Genomic DNA, 18,877 nt, shown 5'->3' on the forward strand with positions numbered 1-18,877 from the left:
GAAAACCTTGGGGAAGGTTATCCGAGGACAACACAGCATCGTTGGGTGGTTCCCGATGAACAATAAGGTTTTTGTTTTTTTCATTAAACATGTTAACACATCACACAAAACTGCCCCATGAGAAACACTATCCCTTAATAAGTGTTTCAATTTGTTTTGAAGACCAATAAAACGGAAAAAGATACCAGTATCATATTCTAAAAATGCGGTACTAATAGTACAGCATCACACTTACGGTGAAGCTGCTATTGCTCCATAAAATGCCCAAGTAAATCCAGTAAATCCCAGTGCGTAATTTTGGTGCGTAAACGCGTCCGTCCCCAAAAGAGCCAGCGAGCGCACTCTCCGTCAACCCCGTCGCTCTCTCTCTTTTGATGCTTCGTGGAGTTGGGCTGTTGCCGGAGCGACAGAAAGGCTTGAAGTGTCGCCGATGGACGAGTTGACTTGAGCTTTTAACGCACGCTGTTATTTCCTTGGTGTCCGGGGAGGAGGGGCAGAAGAATGTCCATCCAGAAAGTGAATGAGAGAGACAACTCGGGGAGGGGGAACACTTCATTTGGCTCTTGAGGGACGACGCATCATCATCGTCCAGTCAGCCTCGAGTTTTCCCAGGTAACATCTGTCAATAGGGCGAGTCCGCTCTTTATTGCCCAGTAAGACAACTTTTATGGGCCAGTCCAGAATTGGAGGATAATGGAGGTGACTTCTCCTCGTCACGCCATGAAATCTCAAACGGTCCATGCAGAAAATGCACTTGCTGTTTGAATGACACAAAATTAAGTCTAAATAGCTGCTGAGCACCACAAAAAAAAACTTTGTCCTTTCCTCTTGCTCACATATTTATCTATGAAATGTTTTTAAACTAGCTTTATTTGTCATGACAATTTTTTTGAAGGCATCTAGGGCAAAGATGGGCAACCGGTGGCCATATGGATACTCTTGATGAATTAAAAAAAGAAAAAAGAAATAAAATTGCGTGCCGGGGGACTCTGTATGTGCGAACGTAACAAAAAGCATAACATACGACATGACAAATAAAATGTCTGGTAAAAAGTGCACCGTTGCTGGTCAAGCTGTGTGCGCACTCCTTGGCCATGGGTGCGCAATGGAAACAGGGTGGTACAGTTATGTCCCGGCTTCAAATTGAGTCACAACTTCATGTTGTTGCCAGCAGTGCAATTCTGTCCGTTACCAGGAGGAGGGAGGGAGGGAAAAATGGGTGGGGGTCTTCTCAGATACTTCAGCTTTGACCAGTGGTGGGAAGTTACCAAGTATTTTGTCAGTAGGTTTTGACATTTGAAAACTTTCTGATTCCTTCTCTGGGAAATAGAATGATAAAAATGATTAGAACAAAGAGTATAATAGAGAAAAGTGGATGATGGTGGCACAATGTAAAAAAAAAAAAACATCTAGAGAGGAACTCATGTCATTGAAATATTTCAGTTGTGCCAAGTTATCCAAAAAACTCATGAAAAGACATTTTTATTTTTTAGAGAGACATGCATCAGAAATAGAAATGAATAAAACCAAAAATGGATCGTCTTACGATGGAAATTACAACGGAACATTAGTTTTCACATGATGAGAAATTCTGTCATACTTTTTCTATTTGCGCTGGCTTTTCATCCCCAAAACGTGTGACCGGGACGTTCTTGGCACGGCTGCGCTATGCCAAGTGCTTGTGACTTCATTCTCCCTTTGATTCTCATCATTCCGTACGTTCATCCCAAGCAAAAGTGACCTTCAAATCAAAAGCATGCTTCTCTCTTTCTTTCTCTTCTCTAACCAACCCGGATCCTGGATGGAATTTACCCAGACGTTAATTAACGACCGTTTGGTTTGGACTTACAAGAATCATTTCATCACTTTTTCAACGAGTCACCGCAATGAAATTGCGAGTCACTCGCCGCCGTCTAAAATCGTAAGCTTGTCCCTTTTCAATCGGTGTTTGATCGGCTGCGAGGGCCCCGTGATGAGCCACATATCATATGACTTATAAAGGTGGTCCATCTCCGGCCCCACGCCACGACAGACAGCATTAAAGGGGCATTAAATTTCTCCCTGGCCCCGCAGGGATGTTTTATTGAAACGGTGCAAGCATTTTCTGGGTATTGGGGGGGGTCGTCGTGTTTAGCAGTTCACTCCTGAAATAATTCAAAACGTCCAAGAGAGACCGGAAAGCCTCCAGTACCATAAACTATATGACTACGACATTGCCGAGTAAGAATAAACTTTGGAGTGGGAGAAATGTAGAAATGAATGTTTCAAACATAACTCAACCGAAGCAGATTTTCCCTTCATAGATCAAATTAAAACTTCCTTCAAAGAGCAAAAGACAGAAAAAGATTCAAATGACAAAATTGAATCAAGCTTGGATTAAAAGCTATCTGGGGAATTTATTCCAAATATAGACAATCTTAAATCAGCCAACTTTGAAGGACTCTGAGCACAGTGCCTAACGGTTAGTTGGACAATAATAAACCTACTGTTCAATTCAGAGTGTCTCTCAAAATTGAGGATTCTTATTTCATATTCATAAAGTTGCACATTGTAAGTGAGTGAGGCTTCCATTGTGTGGGAAAATCAAGTTGCCTCTGGACAGATGTGAACCTTGATCCTATGGAGCCAAGTATGGAGGCCCAGACCACTGAGGATGATCCCTCAAGCTTTATTTGGAGGCCAAGAGAGGTAAGGGGCATCAAATTTGCTGTTTTCATTTTGTCTTCTTCTCATGCCGTCTTCCATCCCGACATTTACAAAAGCGTGGCCATCGGTAACACAACCCGTATGTCAAAAAGTGATGTGTCATGGCTGCCAAAAGCCCTTTCCATAAACAATTTCCAGAAAATTGATAAATCGCAACCGGGTGTGTAGTAGATAAACGGTATGCAGCGGAATATGTAGCACCGCAACTCCGTCTCGACTTCAACGCAGCTAAAACGGATTTTCCCATGCAGATAATTAGAGTAGTTAAAAGCAATAGAGTAAAATACAGATTTCAAAGGCGATGAGATCGGAACATCCCGTACCGTTTAAGTCTGCCATGCACAAGCGAGCAAAAAAAAAAATAAAAAAAAAATGTGTACCTTTCCGAATTAAACTGAACTCGACAATAAAGATTTGGATCTTAGTGAAGCTCGCAGCACTGGGAATGAATAACATGCCAGGACAGCACAGTGAGTACTGTATACACCCAAAGTTTATTAAGTACTTGCACCCACTGAGTGGTCCCAGCGACGATGACTCAGCCAACTCACCAAAACCAATCGGCCTCATCTTGAGTTCTTTTGGAGAGACCACCACCATTTTGCAAACTTCTGAAAGAATGGCAAAGGAACAAACAGACAGGAAGTGTGTGTGTATGTGTGTGTGTGTGTGTGTGTGTGTGTGTGTGTGTGTGTGTGTGTGTGTGTGTGTGTGTGTGTGTGTGTGTGTGTGTGTGTGCGCGCGTGTGAGAAGGACGCAAGAAAATGGGTCGGTAACGAGAACCAGACCAGGTCCACGTCACGGAGCTGTTTCGTTAGAATAGAACAGCATTGTGCAAACTGGACGAACCTTAAGATTCTCCAGAAATCATGTTCATCACAAAGCTTCCTCATCTGTTTATTTGATTCAGTAACAGTAATCCAGTGATTGATGAATACATCACGTGAATATATACCGTAATTTTCGGACCACACCAGCTAAAATTCGGGGTTCAAAATTTGGGAAAAAAGTAGCGGCTTATAGTTCAAAATTTACGGTATATATATTCTGACATGTACGGTATTTCACAATACCAGAATTTTAAAGGCCGACGGTGACGAACGGCCAGACATGCGAGAATCCCGAGTCTTCTTCAAATCATTCCTGTCAGCGGGACAAGTCGCAGCCGTGACCTCAGGACCTGAAGTTGGTAGTGGAGGTGAGGGTTAGGAGGGGAGGAGAATAACCCCATTAACCTCATCTCAACACACCTCAGCTTCGTGAGGTCAGTCGACGAGTGGATAACAATGACAATTATAAGCAGGTCAACGCTAAGGGGCGGGGCTGTCCAAACCTTTTTTTCCGCAGAGAATCAATGCAGGCAAATGACATTTCATTGTGAATGTATAGAAGTATTTGACACAGGCTGGTAAAAAAAATGGACAATGGGCCGGAAAAGGCCCCCGGGCCACAGTTTGGACACCTCTAGTTTAAGGCATAGGGCATTTATCAATAAACGATGGGGGTAAACCTCAGCTGGAAATGACAAATAAGGTTCAACAAAGCAGGAGTGGTTGCCTGGAGATGACACGATGTTTTCTGGGTGTAGCCAGCGCAAGACGTCGCGCTCTCCTCGGTCTCACCCGGCCGGAGCCAAGACTTGCTGAGTTCAAGGCATTGTCCAATTGTTGAAAAATGACTTCCATGCTCCTGGTGTCATCTCAAACGCGTTCTCCAAGTTATTAGTGGCAACGCCATCCGTTCCCGGGAGCGCTTTGAGGGAACGCTCACTTCCTCTTGATCACGTGATCAGTGACGCACCGTTGATGTCTACACGTAGGATGAGCATAATTAAAACAATCCAGATGTGATTTTTTTTTTTTTTCATTCTTGGATTATAAATTGGAGAACCCCCCTGAGGATTAAAAGTGGGGGAGTTGACTAGTCATAAGGAGATTGCAACAGTTTGTCTTGGTTGGTGTCCATGCGGATTCCCAGACGTCATCTCACAGGGGAAGAAGCAACAATTCGAAGAAATGTAATCATTTGAAATCATAATTCCATTTTTTTTTAACATGTACAGGGTGTTTCATACGTCTTGGCTATGGAAGATGTGAAAATCCAACTTGTATTTTCCTGAAAGCTACGTTTTGAACACAACCTTTTGAAGACAAAATCCAAGAAAAGAATATTTCCTCAAATTTGATTGCTGCTCTGCTTTGAAAGTTCTACCCGGAATCTGTGTTGTCATTCTTATCAAACGCCTTCTGATTTCCAGTGAACAATGTTATCTTTCAACAACAATGGAAAAAGTCAAAACATTGAATGTGACGTAACAAGTACTGATGCATTTGCCGTCGCACTATTGCTGATGACTTGAAACATGCAACCGAGCAAAAATTCATTTCAGAAATAGCTTGAAAATGACACGTTTTTCATGGACGTCTGACAAACCTGTGATTCATTCCATTTTAGAAGTTCCTGGCCTTTGGTCAACTAGAGACACGGTGTGGTCCAGAGAGAAACCCTGGCTGGTCTGATTATGGCCTGCGTAGAGAGACACATACTTAGATTCAGCATCATTCATCTCAAGCAAACAAGTTTAGCTGCTGTTTGCAAATTTAAATCCAGATTAGATCAACAGATTGCACAGCCGTGATTTGGGCTGGGTTGATCCTTCAGAGGGCCATTATGACTCTCAACTTCTTGTAGTATAGGCTACAAAACAAACTGACGAATAACTAGTTTGGAAATCAGAGACTTGTAAAATTATTGAAAAAAAATGGAATGGTAATAAAAATGACTAGTAATATTTGTTTAAAGTAAAGACAATTTGTAATCTTAGTATTGGTACATGAAGTCTATGCACAATTTGTCTTTGCAGGTTGCATAAAATGATGCGGCGGGCCGTATCTGGCCCCCGGACCTTGACTTTGACGTCTATGATCTAGCGGCACCTCCCCGCGAGTGATTTAAGAATAAACCCCGAGGCTGTGTTTATTCTTTTTTTTTCCAATTCGGCTCTATCATTAGTAGAAAAAGAGAAAAAAATTATACGGCGCATCTTGAAAACATCTGTCTAATGACGCAAAATAGTAGGAAAAGTTTATTGATACACGAGTGGTGAGTCATTTTCAAAGACATGCTTTGAGTGAACACTCCATGTCTGCAATTGGCAGGAGCTTCGAGGTGTGGCAGGCAAGCGTATTATCTTGCATCATGAGATAGTTTGTAAGCGACTCCAACCTCGCAGACTCCGTTGGTTGGTTGGTTGGTTGGTTGGTTGGTTGGTTGGTTGGTTGGTTGGTTGGTTGGTTGGTTGGTTGGTTGGTTGGTTGGTTGGTTGGTTGACACAGGAAGCACAAGCTGCCTGCGTGGACGCAATCACGGTCGACTTGGTAGTTCTCCCCAGGATTTAGCCACCAGGGGGTTTTACACCCTTTGCTTGTTTGTGCTTTGAAGTTGATCTTTTTTTTGCTTATGTAGGTAAGTTATTTTCAACTGGGGAATTTTATTGGCTGGTAAAATGCTGGAAAGCGGGGGGGGGGGGGGGCGGTCACTATGGCTCGCAACAGGACACAGCAGTTGAGCAAAGTGTGGAATACGTCAGCAGCTCTGACTGCAGCTCCGTTTGGACGCTTGCCAAGCTACTTGTCTGTTTGGCTGCTTGTCTCGTTCAATAAACATCCCAAAAGTGCATCAGTGAGTGTGGCCCTCCTCATCGGAAGTCAAAGTGCGGCTGACAGAATAAAGCTCATCAAATTGACTACACTGTACGCCATAGGGGTCAAAGTCAAGGCCCGGGGGCCGGATACGGCCCACTGCATCATTTTATGTGGCCCGCAAAGACATATTATGCATCGACTTCATGTGTCAATACTAAAATAGCAAATTGTCTTCACTTTAAAAAAAAATAGAGGTATTGCTCAATTTGTATGACCATGCATCTTTTGAAAATATTTGAGCACTTATTTGTTGTGTAGCCTATATTGTACATCATGCATGGCGTTGACAGTCATAAAATGTGTTTGACACCCCTGCAAACACGTGGTGGACTGCATAGCCATTCATTTCAGATCAAACACAAACCTGCAATGAGGATGGTTGGTTCCAGCGATGGATGGCTGTCCTGAAAGGTCTCCTCTTGACTGTCTGGGCTGTCGCCCTCACTTGAAGTTTTTCTTTGAAAATAAAAGTCGCGTCATTATTTCATTTTACAAAGCATTAAAAAAGGTGGGGAAGCAGAGTCAAGTCTTCCGTTGCTCTTTAAAATTGGTTGACTGAACAAAACTATTGAGGTGTGGCTTGTGCTGATTTGACATCATTTTGGCGCTTGTCGAATAATAACCCATCCAAGTGCTTCTCGTTGTCTCGGAGGTTTCCATTATAGTCTCCATACATTAGGGTCAAAAAGAATAAATCATCCTCTTAAGTGGAATGTAGAATTATACATATGAGAATTTATGACACCGTTACATCTTTTGAAAGTACTCTACTTAGTTCCAACTGACAAAAAAAATATTTTATCTACTTTACAGGAATACAATTTACAACGCCTTGGTTATTATGTCGACCAAAGTAAAGTAAGGTTGTTGTTTTTTTAAGACTGGAAACAGATTCCACATGTGATTACAATAAAGAAATAAATAATAATAATAATAAAAAAAAAATAGAAAATAATTTTTAAAAAAAGGTGTTGGTACTTTTCTGTTCAATAAATGATGTGTCATAACAGTTCTGGTACTTTTCTGACACATCAGGTATGTCAATAATCAGTTGAAGTCAAATGATTTGCAGCTGACCTTTGCTTCCTTTGAATGGGGGCAGTCGATCGGAGCTGACTAATCTCATCCTGCAGGCTCCTGATCTTAGCCTTCTTCTCATTGAGCACCAGAACAAAACGGCTGTACAGGTCCCTTGTCATGGTTTCCTTATCCTGAACACGATGCTCGAGACTAGTGACAAACGGATCGAGGCATAAGTGTTTACGCAAACGTATACAGGACATCATATATTTGGACAAGTGTTTTGGAGTCATTTGCTCAAAAGAATTATGAAACCTAGGCGAGAAAAGCAACGGGACAAAAAACCTTGAAAGCAATGCAGCAGTTCTCAGAAATCTCAAGCATAGTTTGGAGCCCTGGGTGTAACCTCCACTACTCAGAGGGGCGACCGGTGATGATGTCATAACGGTTGACTGCTTGCTTGTGTATAAAAACATCTGGCAGTGAGGACCAAAAACCAACAAGAGTTGTGACGGTTAACAAATATTACAGTTTTACTCTTCTGGCAGTGTTGACATTTTTTGGCCGTCATTTTTTTCACGTTTTAAGATGAAAAAAAAAACATTCTCAAACTTACTCTTGAAGGATTTGTGCATGATCTTCTTTCAATTGATGGTCCTCCTCTAATAGTTGCAAGTTTTCCTTCACCAGGTTAGTGTTGCGTTTGAGCGACTGTCGAATCAACTCCCGGATCAGCGCAAACGGATCTGGAGCGGGCTGAAGCCTTAAAGAGCCCAAACGCACCTAAAATTGGGAGAGAGACAAAAAAAAAAAGTCTTGAAACAAAGTATATCACGGCGGGAAATGCTAACACAGGAAATTGGCAAGTCATAGACGCACCGTTACGAATTCCAACTTGGTTTTATGAATGCAATTTGATATTTGACTTCCATTGTCGGAGATGGAACGGCCAACCGGAATTGGAGTGGCAATATCGAGCGAGATCAAGCTGGGTTGTATCAAACTGTACAATAACATTTCAGTCTCTGTTACCAAATGCAAACAGACTGTTGCAAAAATAGAGGAAATGATCAAAACAGAGCATAACCGTCATGGTAAAAACATAAACGATAACTCGCATTGCCACCGCCTTCCAAAATTTGTATTTGAGTTTTAGCAAACATTTGCAATGGTGTGCCATCCCAACTTGATCTGCAGTGCAAAGGTGCAACGAAGCATGACATCAGGTTTTCTCTGAGGTGCTAGACTTCATGTGATGATGAGGTGTTTTCGTCCGTCTGGGACAAATACAGGGGGGGGATTCATAGCCAAGCAGCTCAACTAGGAGTCAACACACAGTTTCCGCCCCATTGGGTTTTAGTTCAAAATTTCACCAAAGACGTAAACAGACTTCATGCTGTGAGTAAACTGTCACTTCATAACTGTCATTTTTAATTAAAGGATGATTGGTCGCATATTTTTTCAGGCCAATGCCAGTACGATACTCAATTCTCGAGTAGTCACCGATACCAAGCATCGATACAATGATGTATTTGATGCATAAAAAAAAACAACAAAGAACAATGACAGATCATTTTAAAGAAAGACCGACAAAGCCCAATGGAGCATTTTCATCATCTCCAAAGTTAATGGAACTTTTCTGTCGTTCTAATTTCTGCTCCGGATTTTAAAATGATCGGTTATCGCCCATCCCTAATTTTAATCATATTAAATGACCTTCAACTTCTCAACAATTTTACGGCGGTGCTCTTCAGTCAAGGCACTGAAAGCTCCGACACTCAGCTCTCCACTTGCTCGCCCCCTCCCGCTGACATTTCTCCCTGCATGCCTGTATGTGTGTGGTCTACCTTTCTCTGCTGTATGGGACAAAAAAAAAAAAAAAAAGTCATTGTTCTTAGCGGGAACTTAATACTACACTTGTACACTGTGATCAATAAAAAACACAAAAACTAAATTGAGCACGATAAAACGATTGACCGCATTGAACAAAGTGGAATCTATTGAATGCAACAAGAGCAATTTTATAAATGAACTAACTAAGTCATTGAATTCAAAAGTGGAAGACCACCCCAGATCTAAGAAGGACGCTCAGAGAGACTCATAAGAATGTCACATTGATCCAGTGCAGAGGGAAATCCAAACGTGTCACACTGACTTGTGACTAAGACTTTGTGCAAGATGTTCCACTACCAAACGATGAGTCTTTGCTTGGTAGAAGCCCAATAAGAGAAATGGTTGATTTAAGACACCGAGGCTTATATTCATGTCTCAGTTTGCATACACTGAATGCTTTACACTAGTCCAAGCCAACTATGTATCTAAAATAATTGCATCTATAATTTACAAGAAGCTTTCATCTCCGCTATAATCTTCCATCAATCTGCTCCTGAACCTGCTGCTGTCTGTCATAAATCATTTGGAAATAAATCAGCGACAGTATGTGAATGGAGATCATGTAAAGTACACTTTGGCTGTCATCTTTAAGCGTTGACAAAAAAAATAAAATGTAAGCGTGACTACAATGCGAGTTTCTGTTCAGACTCGAAGACCAGTACATGAATTTGGACATTTTAATGTGTCCATAAGAGGCCTTTCTATGAAGTTAACTCTTAAGGAATTCTACTGACAAGCCAATATCTCATCAAAGTAAAAGCAAGCCCGGTGCTTGAGGGTGATGGAATTTGTTTGTTATTGATTGTTGGTCTTTGTGGGAAGAAGAAAGAGATCCTAGAAAGCTCAATTTATTTTCTTGGGCATCCGCTTCTCCCCTGAGACAAAGAGATAACGTTTAAGGTCAACCGAAGGTGTGGGAGGTTTAAAGATCCATGGCCTTCTGACACTTTTTGATGTCATCAAAGATTGCAAAAATCATTGGCTACATTGTGTTCTCAGTGCCTAAATGTTATGGCCAGCGCTAAATGTTATATTGAGTAGGATTTTTGAAAGTAAGTCTGGGTTTATGACGCAAAGTGGTCAAATGTGTGGTCTGATGTTTGTTTTTGTGTGTCTTCACACAGCTAAAGCAGAGCACGAGGTCAAACAAGAGCAGAATGGGGGGACATAGGTGTAAAAGATACTTGGCCTGTCATAACAGCCAATACTCGGACTTAACACCGCATACCACAGGGGTCAAAGTAGTGACATGGAGGTAATACAAATACGTATATGGGAATTGCAACTGCATGTCATTCGAGGGAGGCAAAAATGAGAAACGCTGTTCGGTATGATGCGTGGGATAGTTCTTTTCAGTTTGGTATATTTTGGTCAAAACAGGTCAAATTTGACCCAACCGGTCGGTATCCAAGGGTTAAGCATCTCCAAGTAAGCAAGGAATGGAGAGTGATAACACCGAGTGGCATGATGACAGAATGAAGTCGTAGAAAGTGAGCAAGTGTGCTCAAGACAGGAAGTGTGGGCACGGAGAGGACATTAGAGCCGTCAGGAGGCGTGGATCAAGATAAAGTAGCAGGAAGCAGGGGCGGGAGTCGCTAGGTCGGGGCCTGATAACAACGATGTTCCCACAGTCATTGAGAGTGTCTAATAAAACACGGAAAAAACATATAGGAACTTTTTATTCGGTTTTTGTATTCACTGAAACGAACCCCTGTTAGCTTGTGAGCTAGAGCTAGCTCACGGCTAGCGTCTCTTGTCGTAGCGTGGAAAGTAATGGCCCAAAGACATTTTTCACTTCAAGGAAAGCATGAGCGTTACTTAAGTAAGAAATGAGAAGATTTGATCAAACTACGTCACATAAAAATACTTAAGACTGAAGTCTAGCAAAGTGGCGTGCAAAGCGAACTTGAAACTGGAAACAATCGGAATTGTCTGTGTTGACCTATTCACTCTTCTTCCAGTGACAGATTTGTACTTAAACATGTGTACTGTAGAGGAGATGGTGTCTGACTCTGCAACCAAAAACACCTGCTTAGTAGCAGTTAACCTAAATTACATTCATCATTACCACTTCTGTGCTCATATTCATAAAATATTCATGTGAGTTCAAGTTCAACACCTGTTTTTGTCCCAACCCACCTTTTTTCCCCATTCCTAAAGGAAACCCGTCAAATATTTGACTATGCCTGTACCCTCAAATTATCTGGCTGGGAAAACACATTGCACTTTTTAACCTCTCACATGTTGGGAAAAGGTAGTGAAAGAGAGCAAAAAAAAAAAAAAAGAAGCAGGTGTTAAACAAAAGTGTCAAGGGTGCCACACACATTGCACGCCCATGTATCAAGAAACATTTTAAAAAATCCAGCTCATTTGATTTGATCCTTTTTAATTGTCTTTCTGATAAATTGAATGCCATGTCATAAGTTACTTAAAGCTCAACTCTCATTTATTTATACGGCACTGCACAATAATATATGTATATAAAAACTCCATCAGCACCAATGTTCCCCGGAGAAACCTTTCACGGACACACTCACAAAGAAAGAAGCACACTTTCATCAACTTGTGTGTAATAGAAGTAGATTAGGACGTCCTGTCCATAAATCAGGCTTTTATGGTCTTTTACAGTGTTCTTGAGCTTTGGCCTTCTGGTCGCCTCTGCCGAGACAGACATCTTAAGACTCGCACCCTGGAGGCAAGAGCGCCCGCCCGCCCGCCCAACACTGAAAGTACAGCCCGCTCGTGTCCATGAAGAATGGAAGAAGGACTCTCGTTTGCTGCCGCTGACGCTCGTGTACGTTTAAGTGAAGGACAGCTTTGGAAACTGCTATTTAAGCAAGAGTTGAATCAGTCAAGCCTTTGGGGCCCAAGCATTTCCATGGCGGGTGTGCCAATTGGAGCACAACCTCCTGGAATGATTTCTATCATGTGCCACCACCTGGAGGGAAAGGGGCTTGTCTATTTCTGCAATAATTGAGACTATAAACCTTATCTTCTTAACCCCCCCCCCCCCTTATAAAAAGACTTCCTTTCTGTTAGGAGCTATGCATTTCTCCCTGGGGAACAATGCTGGTTTGAGGTGGGGGTGGGCACAGGATGTTAAGGAATTTAAGAGCAAAGTAATGAGCCATCAATGAGCTCTTTCTAAACATAGGCTTTGTTTTTTTGGGGGGGGTCCGCCATCTTTTAAATGAAGTGTGATGCACGTTAGATCATTTGTAGCAGAACAACTGCGATTCACAGATCATGTCAAAAGACAGGTGTACTCCATCATAAAATTTGATACCAGGAATGAGTCATTTAAATTCTGTAAGTGTGCAAAAACTCTTTTTGTACAAAAAGCAACTTTTTAAGATATACTTTTAACCTTTATTTACCCAGGCAAACAATTAAGAACGAGTTCTTATTTACAATTGCGACCTGACAATATTATTGAGGTGCATACCTTTCAAAATCTGCAGGTTAAATTATTAGCAAATTTACGCTGCCATGTCGGGCAGTATTTTTTTTTTTTTTTGGGGTAATGATTTAATATTGCGTAGATTCAAAATGTTGGCTTACCGGGACACCGCCACACATTTTGTGATAAGAGAGTTGACGGCGATCCGGAGTGAGCTGGAAAGAATAGACGTCTACGTCATCGGCTTTCCTCCCGTCTCCGCCGCCCATCACTGCTTGATGAAGATCATCGACGTATCTCTCCATCGGGACGTCCATGTGGCTGGCCTCCTCCCTAACCTCATCTTCTGAAACTTGACAGAAAGAATTTTCGGTTTGTTTTTTTTTTGTTTTTTTTGCAAGATCATCCAAGAGAGAAAATGGACAGGGAGTAAAAAGGATAATAGTAGACGGCAGAGCCAAACTGTAAATACCAATTACGTCGTAAGGCACGAATGTACGCAAAAGAGGTTTTAAAGAAGTGTGCGGGGAAGCCCAGGGGAACGTCATCAGCTGTTGCACAGCTGCACATACGACCGCCGAGGGTCCCAATTAACACATCAAACGCAGACGCACGGTGAGCGAGGGGTCGGCGCGGCACATGCCGCCGCCACCGCCGCAGCCCAACATGTCAGTCAGCCCTGCCGATGGACAGTAATGGAAAAGCAAGGAGCACTTGTGTTTCCAGGTGTCCTTCCACAGAAAGTACATTTCTGTACATTGCAGCCTCAAGAGCGGCATGCACGCACAAAGACGGGCCTTGTTGGGTTTCATCGACTTCATACACCTGTAAGCTGCAGCACAAACGTGAAGGGAGGATGGCAAAGCAGATTCACTTGTGTCACAATATTATTGGGCAGGCCTTTGCCAGGTGCAGGTGAACAGTTGGGCCAGTCTGTCGACTGATAGAACAGGTGATGGAGTAAACAAGTACTCCTCAGAACGGGGTCCCAGGACCCCTGTAGCTTTTAACCGTTATAGACTGGACTTTCCGACCACCCTCAGAAATGTCCCATTTAAAATTTGCACATATAAGGCATATAGTATGTATCACAGTTTTAAGATTTCCACCATTATTGGCATTATCATTTGTTAGACACGCGCAAGGACGGAGCTAAGATTTGATTCCTTATGGTAAATATGGATATCGCAGCAAAAATGAGCAAAAATACAAACCTCAAATATTCTTCAGAAAATGCTGATGTACATTCATGACATGGGAATGTGGAAAACAAGCGGCAGAAAATATCATCAAGTCAATTATTTGGCCTAGCATATTTCACAGTGGGCCACTGGTAGACATAAAATCTATTTTATTAGACAGAGATGCATTTTTTGTCCAATATGCCTGTTGTATTAATTTATTAATAATTAGCAATTGGTGAGACTAAATGCAAGACTTTGGATATTTTTTAGCTTGTGTGCAAAATCAGTACACGTGAGTTGAAACTTGCAATTGTGAGTGTCCCTTTACCTTCTCCGTTCCACGCAGAGACAAGATCGGAGAGAGCGAGCGTGAAGCCAGCACCAAGGTTGCCGGCAAAGTCAACTCGCAGGAAATAAGGGATCCCTGGGTCTGTGGCCAAGGTGATCTGTCTGACTGTACCGCTCATGCTGCAACCTGAAAACAAGTCAACACACAAGACTTTTGGGATTACAATTCATGTGCCCAGTAGCAGCCCCATTTCAGTCTGATATTTTGGCTACCCCAAATTGCCTCACTTTGCCATCTTTCAGGCAGTTGAAAGTTTGGAATATTGTATTCTAAAAAAAAAGAAAGAAAATACAAAAACATCAAAATAATCTGACACACAAAATCAGCTTTAACTGTCCTTTTAGTTTATTGGCAACGTCTTTGATTTCCTGTGAAATATTTTGAAAACTTTTACTTGATTGCGGATGTCCAGGCTAGAATAGGCGATTAGCGGTTCCAGTGGGAGTAAATTCAACATCCTCTTTGCTTAAATACAAGGCTAAGAAATTGGAACTGAAGGAAAGAAAGAGCGCCTTAATTGGCAGTTAGGCTAGTTGCTAGTTGTCTCTTGAGTCCTTTAAGACACCTTGCAATAACATGCCACATGACAGTTGTCTTCATTTTTTTTTTCTTACTGTATAAGCTGCCGAGCAGACTGCGCCGTACGCCAAAATCTTAACGCGGCAGATTAAAGTTAACCCTTTGTGCTTCGAGAAGAGGTGTGGCAAGAGGAGGGGACCGAAGGAGATGATGGAGATGAAGGGTTCAACTTTAACCTCATAAACGGAGCCCAGCTAGTCATTAGTTACTGTAACATCTGGTGTGCTGGGATGATGAGGTTGTGGTAATGACAGAAGGACATTCCAATTATATATTAAAAAAAAAAAAAAAGAGCTCTTTGTTAGAAATCGCAAAATGCACAAAAACACTCAGAAACACAAATTGCACAAAAACCCTCAGAGGATCCTGAACGTGCTTCTTCACATGCTGCATTGGCGGCACACGTTCACACAGAATCGCTGGAATGTTCAAATGATCATTAGCTCCACTACAGTTTGGGCTCATGGCCTTTGACCCTTTCCTCCTGCCGCTGTTGTCTTTTGTTGATTAGTTGTCCTATCAATATTATAATCGGAGCAAAACACAATGCTAGGTTCCATAAGTGGAAAGCAAAAAAGGGATTGCGATCATTGATCATGACAGATTCGGAGAAGCAAGATATTCCCCATCCACTGACTTATTTTCGACAATTTTTTTCTGTTGTCAGTTCACTTCGGATTAGCCTTTTAAATTTTATTTTGCGGTTCAAATGTGTCCAGTGATGTTTTGAAAGTGTCCCCAAGACTCCCCACTGCACCTCAGCAGAACACCCAAGAACCAAAATGCGCTTGAGGTGTGCAGGGAAGTTCTCTTCCCTCCTCTCCTGCACACCTCAAGCACTTTTTGCGTGTTCTCATAACCACTTTGCAAACAATTTAGCAGCACTAGAGAAGTCGCATTATGCGCCTGTGTTGTACTTTGGCTGTACGCTACATGACATTTTGATTACAAATGAAGTGCGTCGCTGCACAGAGATTTCATAATATCATGCAATAATGTGCCAATGTTTGCTTTATGCTAGACGTAAAAACATACTTACGGTTATTAGCACACTACAATGTCGGATCGAAGGCTTTATGAAAATGAAATATACTGCACGCTTGTTTTCCTGTTCATTCAAGCTGTATCTATCGACCATTTTTTTGTAAAGCTGTCAGCCAATCAGCAACCTGGATCTTGCACGCATAGCGTCATTACGTCACTGTTGCAAGCGCTTCAAGACCGGAAGTTATATGAGGCGTTGACGTACCGTGAAAATGGTAAGCATATTTTTGTGCAGAACGCAGACATTCGTGAATTGATACTTTTTTTTTTTTTTTTTATTTAAAGCGTCCAGCCGGAACCAAGTCCTTGATTTAATCCTATTAAGACACTAAATAAGGCCTTATATGTGTAAATGGACGGATTTGAACTGAAGCAGCTGGCTAACGTAGCTATGATGCTAAATGGTTAGCCAGTAACTAAAAGTAAATGGTCAATTTGCACTTCTGTTTTAATCGTGATCGATCCATCGACAATCGCCACCTTGTAACTCGTCGTCACTTATTCTTGTGGATTATATATATATACATATAGTTGCTTTTTCTCGTCTGGGTTGCATGTGTCCTGTGCCACGTCGATGCAATGGTCCCATTGAGGACGCTGTCCATCACATCACTTGCACCATAGTGCCTCATTTTAAGAAACCAAATGGTCAATTGCATGTGCTGACCCCAAAACAAGTTCCTAAAATAACATAACTTTAACCTGACACTTTTAGTACAGTAATGTTTCTGGTTTTCAAGGAACGATTGATGTGCAAGTATCTGGTCAAGTTCCAATTTCTCACCCACTCCTTATAGATGGAAATTGAATGCATTGGAAAATAAGTCTTGTGTTGTTGCAGCTCACCTTTATGGCCTTTGGAACTGAAGCGAATGATGTTTACATTTCTACATTTTGCAGTCAGCCATTTTCAACTTCCAGTCACTGCTCACGGTGATTCTTCTCCTGATCTGTACGTGTGCCTACGTCAGAGCGCTGGCTCCCAGCCTGCTGGACAAGAATAAGACCGGGTATGTGTACTTCATTTGCAGCTTTAACAATCTGTAGACTACAGCTTGATGTTTACGTCCAGTAGCGGTGCATGAGTCAGCCTCCAAGTTTGGCGACTTTATCTTTGTGTTCACTGGACTTTCTGGAAACCATTTGTTGTAAGACAAATATTTCATATGTCATCCCACTCATAGTTTATCTTTCTTTGCACTATTAAATTCCGATTTTCTCCCGCATGCATTCTATCTCAAGGACTCTTTGTACTGGTTGCACAGTGAAAATGTGACTTTATCTTTCAGGCTTCTGGGGATCTTCTGGAAATGCGCGAGAATAGGTGAGAACATTTTTGTATTGACTTGACGTCAGATTTCAAATTGAATTTACGACGGTGGAGTGATCTTCATATTATTCCTGTGCTTCAGGTGAACGGAAGAGTCCTTGGGTAGCCTGCTGCTGTCTCATCATGGCATTTAGTATACTCTTCCTACAGTAGGCATCCGAAATCGGACGAAGGAAATGGCAATAACAAGAACATTGTGGACAATGACAGCGATTGTGGAAGCGCGGCAAGAACTCCAGTAGCTGTTGGAAACTGCCCTGGCTCTTTGCAGCCATGAACCAGAGTACGTGCGGACATGCAGCTCTGGTCCTGTTCCGTTCTTGTGGGTGGGACACCGTCCGGTTGGAAATCCATGTTTGTAAATCAATGTCTGTCTCAAACTGTTGCCAAAAAAAGTAGGGATTGGCTTTTCCTCATTATTGCCCGGCAGCCTTATTCGACGGGTTGGGCTCGAAGGCGTGTCTTTGCTTAACATCACCCCGCCCTACCCGTTGATGATTGAAGAAATCACCCTATCTAATCCACAGGAGACTCAAGTGGACTATGGAGAATGATGAAAGTGTAAATCTCTCTTGCTTGTTGCAGTGAAGAGGGGCTTTGTGATAACCTCTCATGTGAGTTTCCTGTCCACACTCAAACGTGTCTCAGATTGTTAGTGGATAGCGACCACATCCTTTGCTCACACTCTACAAACAAATGAGATCCAACACAAGAGAAGCAGGAGAACAGCGTCATCATGAAATGGTAATTCCATGGAAAGTTGCTGTTTGTTTGTCTGTTTTCCAATGGCAATGTACTTAAGCCGACAGAATAAAATCGGGGCCACACATTAATTGTACCTGCTCTTTTTTTTTTTTTTAAGCGTCCAGAGCAGCAAGCACATTATATATTTATTTTTGGGCAAGCAAATGACCATATGAACCAGCAATGCACCTTCATTGTCAAGAAAAGTAATGTACTCTTGTTTTGGATCGCAGGAAACTATGCAACTGCATCGGATGTTGAGGCGATTGTCAATTTATATATATGCCGTATAGATGTCAATGTACAGTGCACTAAACTCTTTCACTGCCAGACCAGGAAAAAAATGCATTGTTGACGACTATAGCCGCTAATGCCAGTGAATGAGTTTTAAATATAGGCAAATAAAAGTACACAAAGTGTAGAAATGTCCTAATCTATCGAGTATTGCCTTCAATTCCTTATTCGGTCTTAAAATTGCAGCATTCTTGCTTCAGTCAACTGCAAGTGAACTTTAAACAGATAAGCGAAGATAAATCGTTTCCGCTTGCCCGCGTCACGCCGAGGTCTAAATAAAGAGGACGACTCGTTGACTCATTCACCTTCCGTAGTCTGCTACCTGCTGAGTGTCCGTATCCCGTCACCCCCTTCCGCGTTCCGTGCCTTGTTAGGGAGCCGTGTTGGCCCGCGTTCATTTCAGGCCCTGCCGGGTCGAGTTCAAGTGATGCCTGCCGGCAAAGTCTCGATTTATCAGGCCCCCACACGGGCGCAGGAGAAGCAGAGAAGCGGGGAGCTCTCAGACGTCTGTTTCTATCTTGGGTCAGCGGAGATACTCGTGTCAAGGAAGCAGCACCTTAATGTCTGTTGATGAAAGGGGAAAGATAAGGAAGGTTTTCATCAGCCTTGTGCGTTGGATAGAATCGGCCA

At 42.2% G+C, this 18,877-nt stretch overlaps 2 protein-coding genes across 5 annotated transcripts; one reads left to right on the top strand and one right to left on the bottom strand.

Moving 5' to 3' along the window:
• Positions 1–3,598: 3,598 nt before the first annotated feature.
• LOC147058610 (DNA repair protein XRCC4-like) lies at positions 3,599–16,867 on the bottom strand. 4 transcript variants are annotated; one of them, XM_085910710.1, is made up of 8 exons: positions 16,726–16,867; positions 14,236–14,382; positions 12,885–13,075; positions 8,047–8,213; positions 7,488–7,640; positions 6,775–6,866; positions 5,140–5,232; positions 3,599–4,515 (listed from the first exon to the last, which is right to left on the bottom strand). In XM_085910710.1, exons 2-7 carry the CDS (start codon positions 14,372–14,374, stop codon positions 5,147–5,149), a joined length of 828 nt encoding a protein of 275 aa, XP_085766836.1. In that variant the 5' UTR covers positions 14,375–14,382; positions 16,726–16,867; the 3' UTR covers positions 3,599–4,515; positions 5,140–5,146. The 4 variants fall into 4 exon arrangements, with proteins under 4 accessions (XP_085766836.1, XP_085766838.1, XP_085766835.1 ...); XM_085910712.1 differs by lacking the exon at positions 16,726–16,867 and adding an exon at positions 15,875–15,992 and having other exon boundaries at positions 3,599–3,886; XM_085910709.1 differs by lacking the exon at positions 16,726–16,867 and adding an exon at positions 15,875–15,992.
• Positions 16,004–18,038, top strand: tmem167a (transmembrane protein 167A). The gene is made up of 4 exons (XM_085910713.1): positions 16,004–16,094; positions 16,780–16,889; positions 17,169–17,203; positions 17,292–18,038. The coding sequence occupies exons 1-4, from the start codon at positions 16,092–16,094 to the stop codon at positions 17,360–17,362; spliced, it is 219 nt and encodes a 72-aa protein (XP_085766839.1). The 5' UTR covers positions 16,004–16,091; the 3' UTR covers positions 17,363–18,038.
• The last annotated feature ends 839 nt before the right edge of the window (positions 18,039–18,877 follow it).

This window comes from Syngnathus leptorhynchus, chromosome 4 (genome assembly GCF_054491065.1).
Source record: "Syngnathus leptorhynchus isolate UIUO chromosome 4, UIUO_Slep, whole genome shotgun sequence".
Taxonomy (NCBI): Eukaryota; Metazoa; Chordata; class Actinopteri; order Syngnathiformes; family Syngnathidae; genus Syngnathus; species Syngnathus leptorhynchus.

What these genes read in the sequence shown, in the direction of transcription:
- LOC147058610 (XM_085910710.1), bottom strand. Translation starts at nt 14,374, where the DNA reads ATGAGCGGTACAGTCAGACAGATCACCTTGGCCACAGACCCAGGGATC. An exon ending in CCCATTCAAAGGAAGCAAAG is followed by an intron (nt 6,867 to 7,487) that starts GTCAGCTGCAAA and finishes TTATTTTCAAAG; the next exon opens with AAAAACTTCAAGTGAGGGCG. An exon ending in ACCAACCATCCTCATTGCAG is followed by an intron (nt 5,233 to 6,774) that starts GTTTGTGTTTGA and finishes CTCTCTACGCAG; the next exon opens with GCCATAATCAGACCAGCCAG.
- tmem167a (XM_085910713.1), top strand. An exon ending in CTGGACAAGAATAAGACCGG is followed by an intron (nt 16,890 to 17,168) that starts GTATGTGTACTT and finishes TTTATCTTTCAG; the next exon opens with GCTTCTGGGGATCTTCTGGA. An exon ending in CTGGAAATGCGCGAGAATAG is followed by an intron (nt 17,204 to 17,291) that starts GTGAGAACATTT and finishes CCTGTGCTTCAG; the next exon opens with GTGAACGGAAGAGTCCTTGG.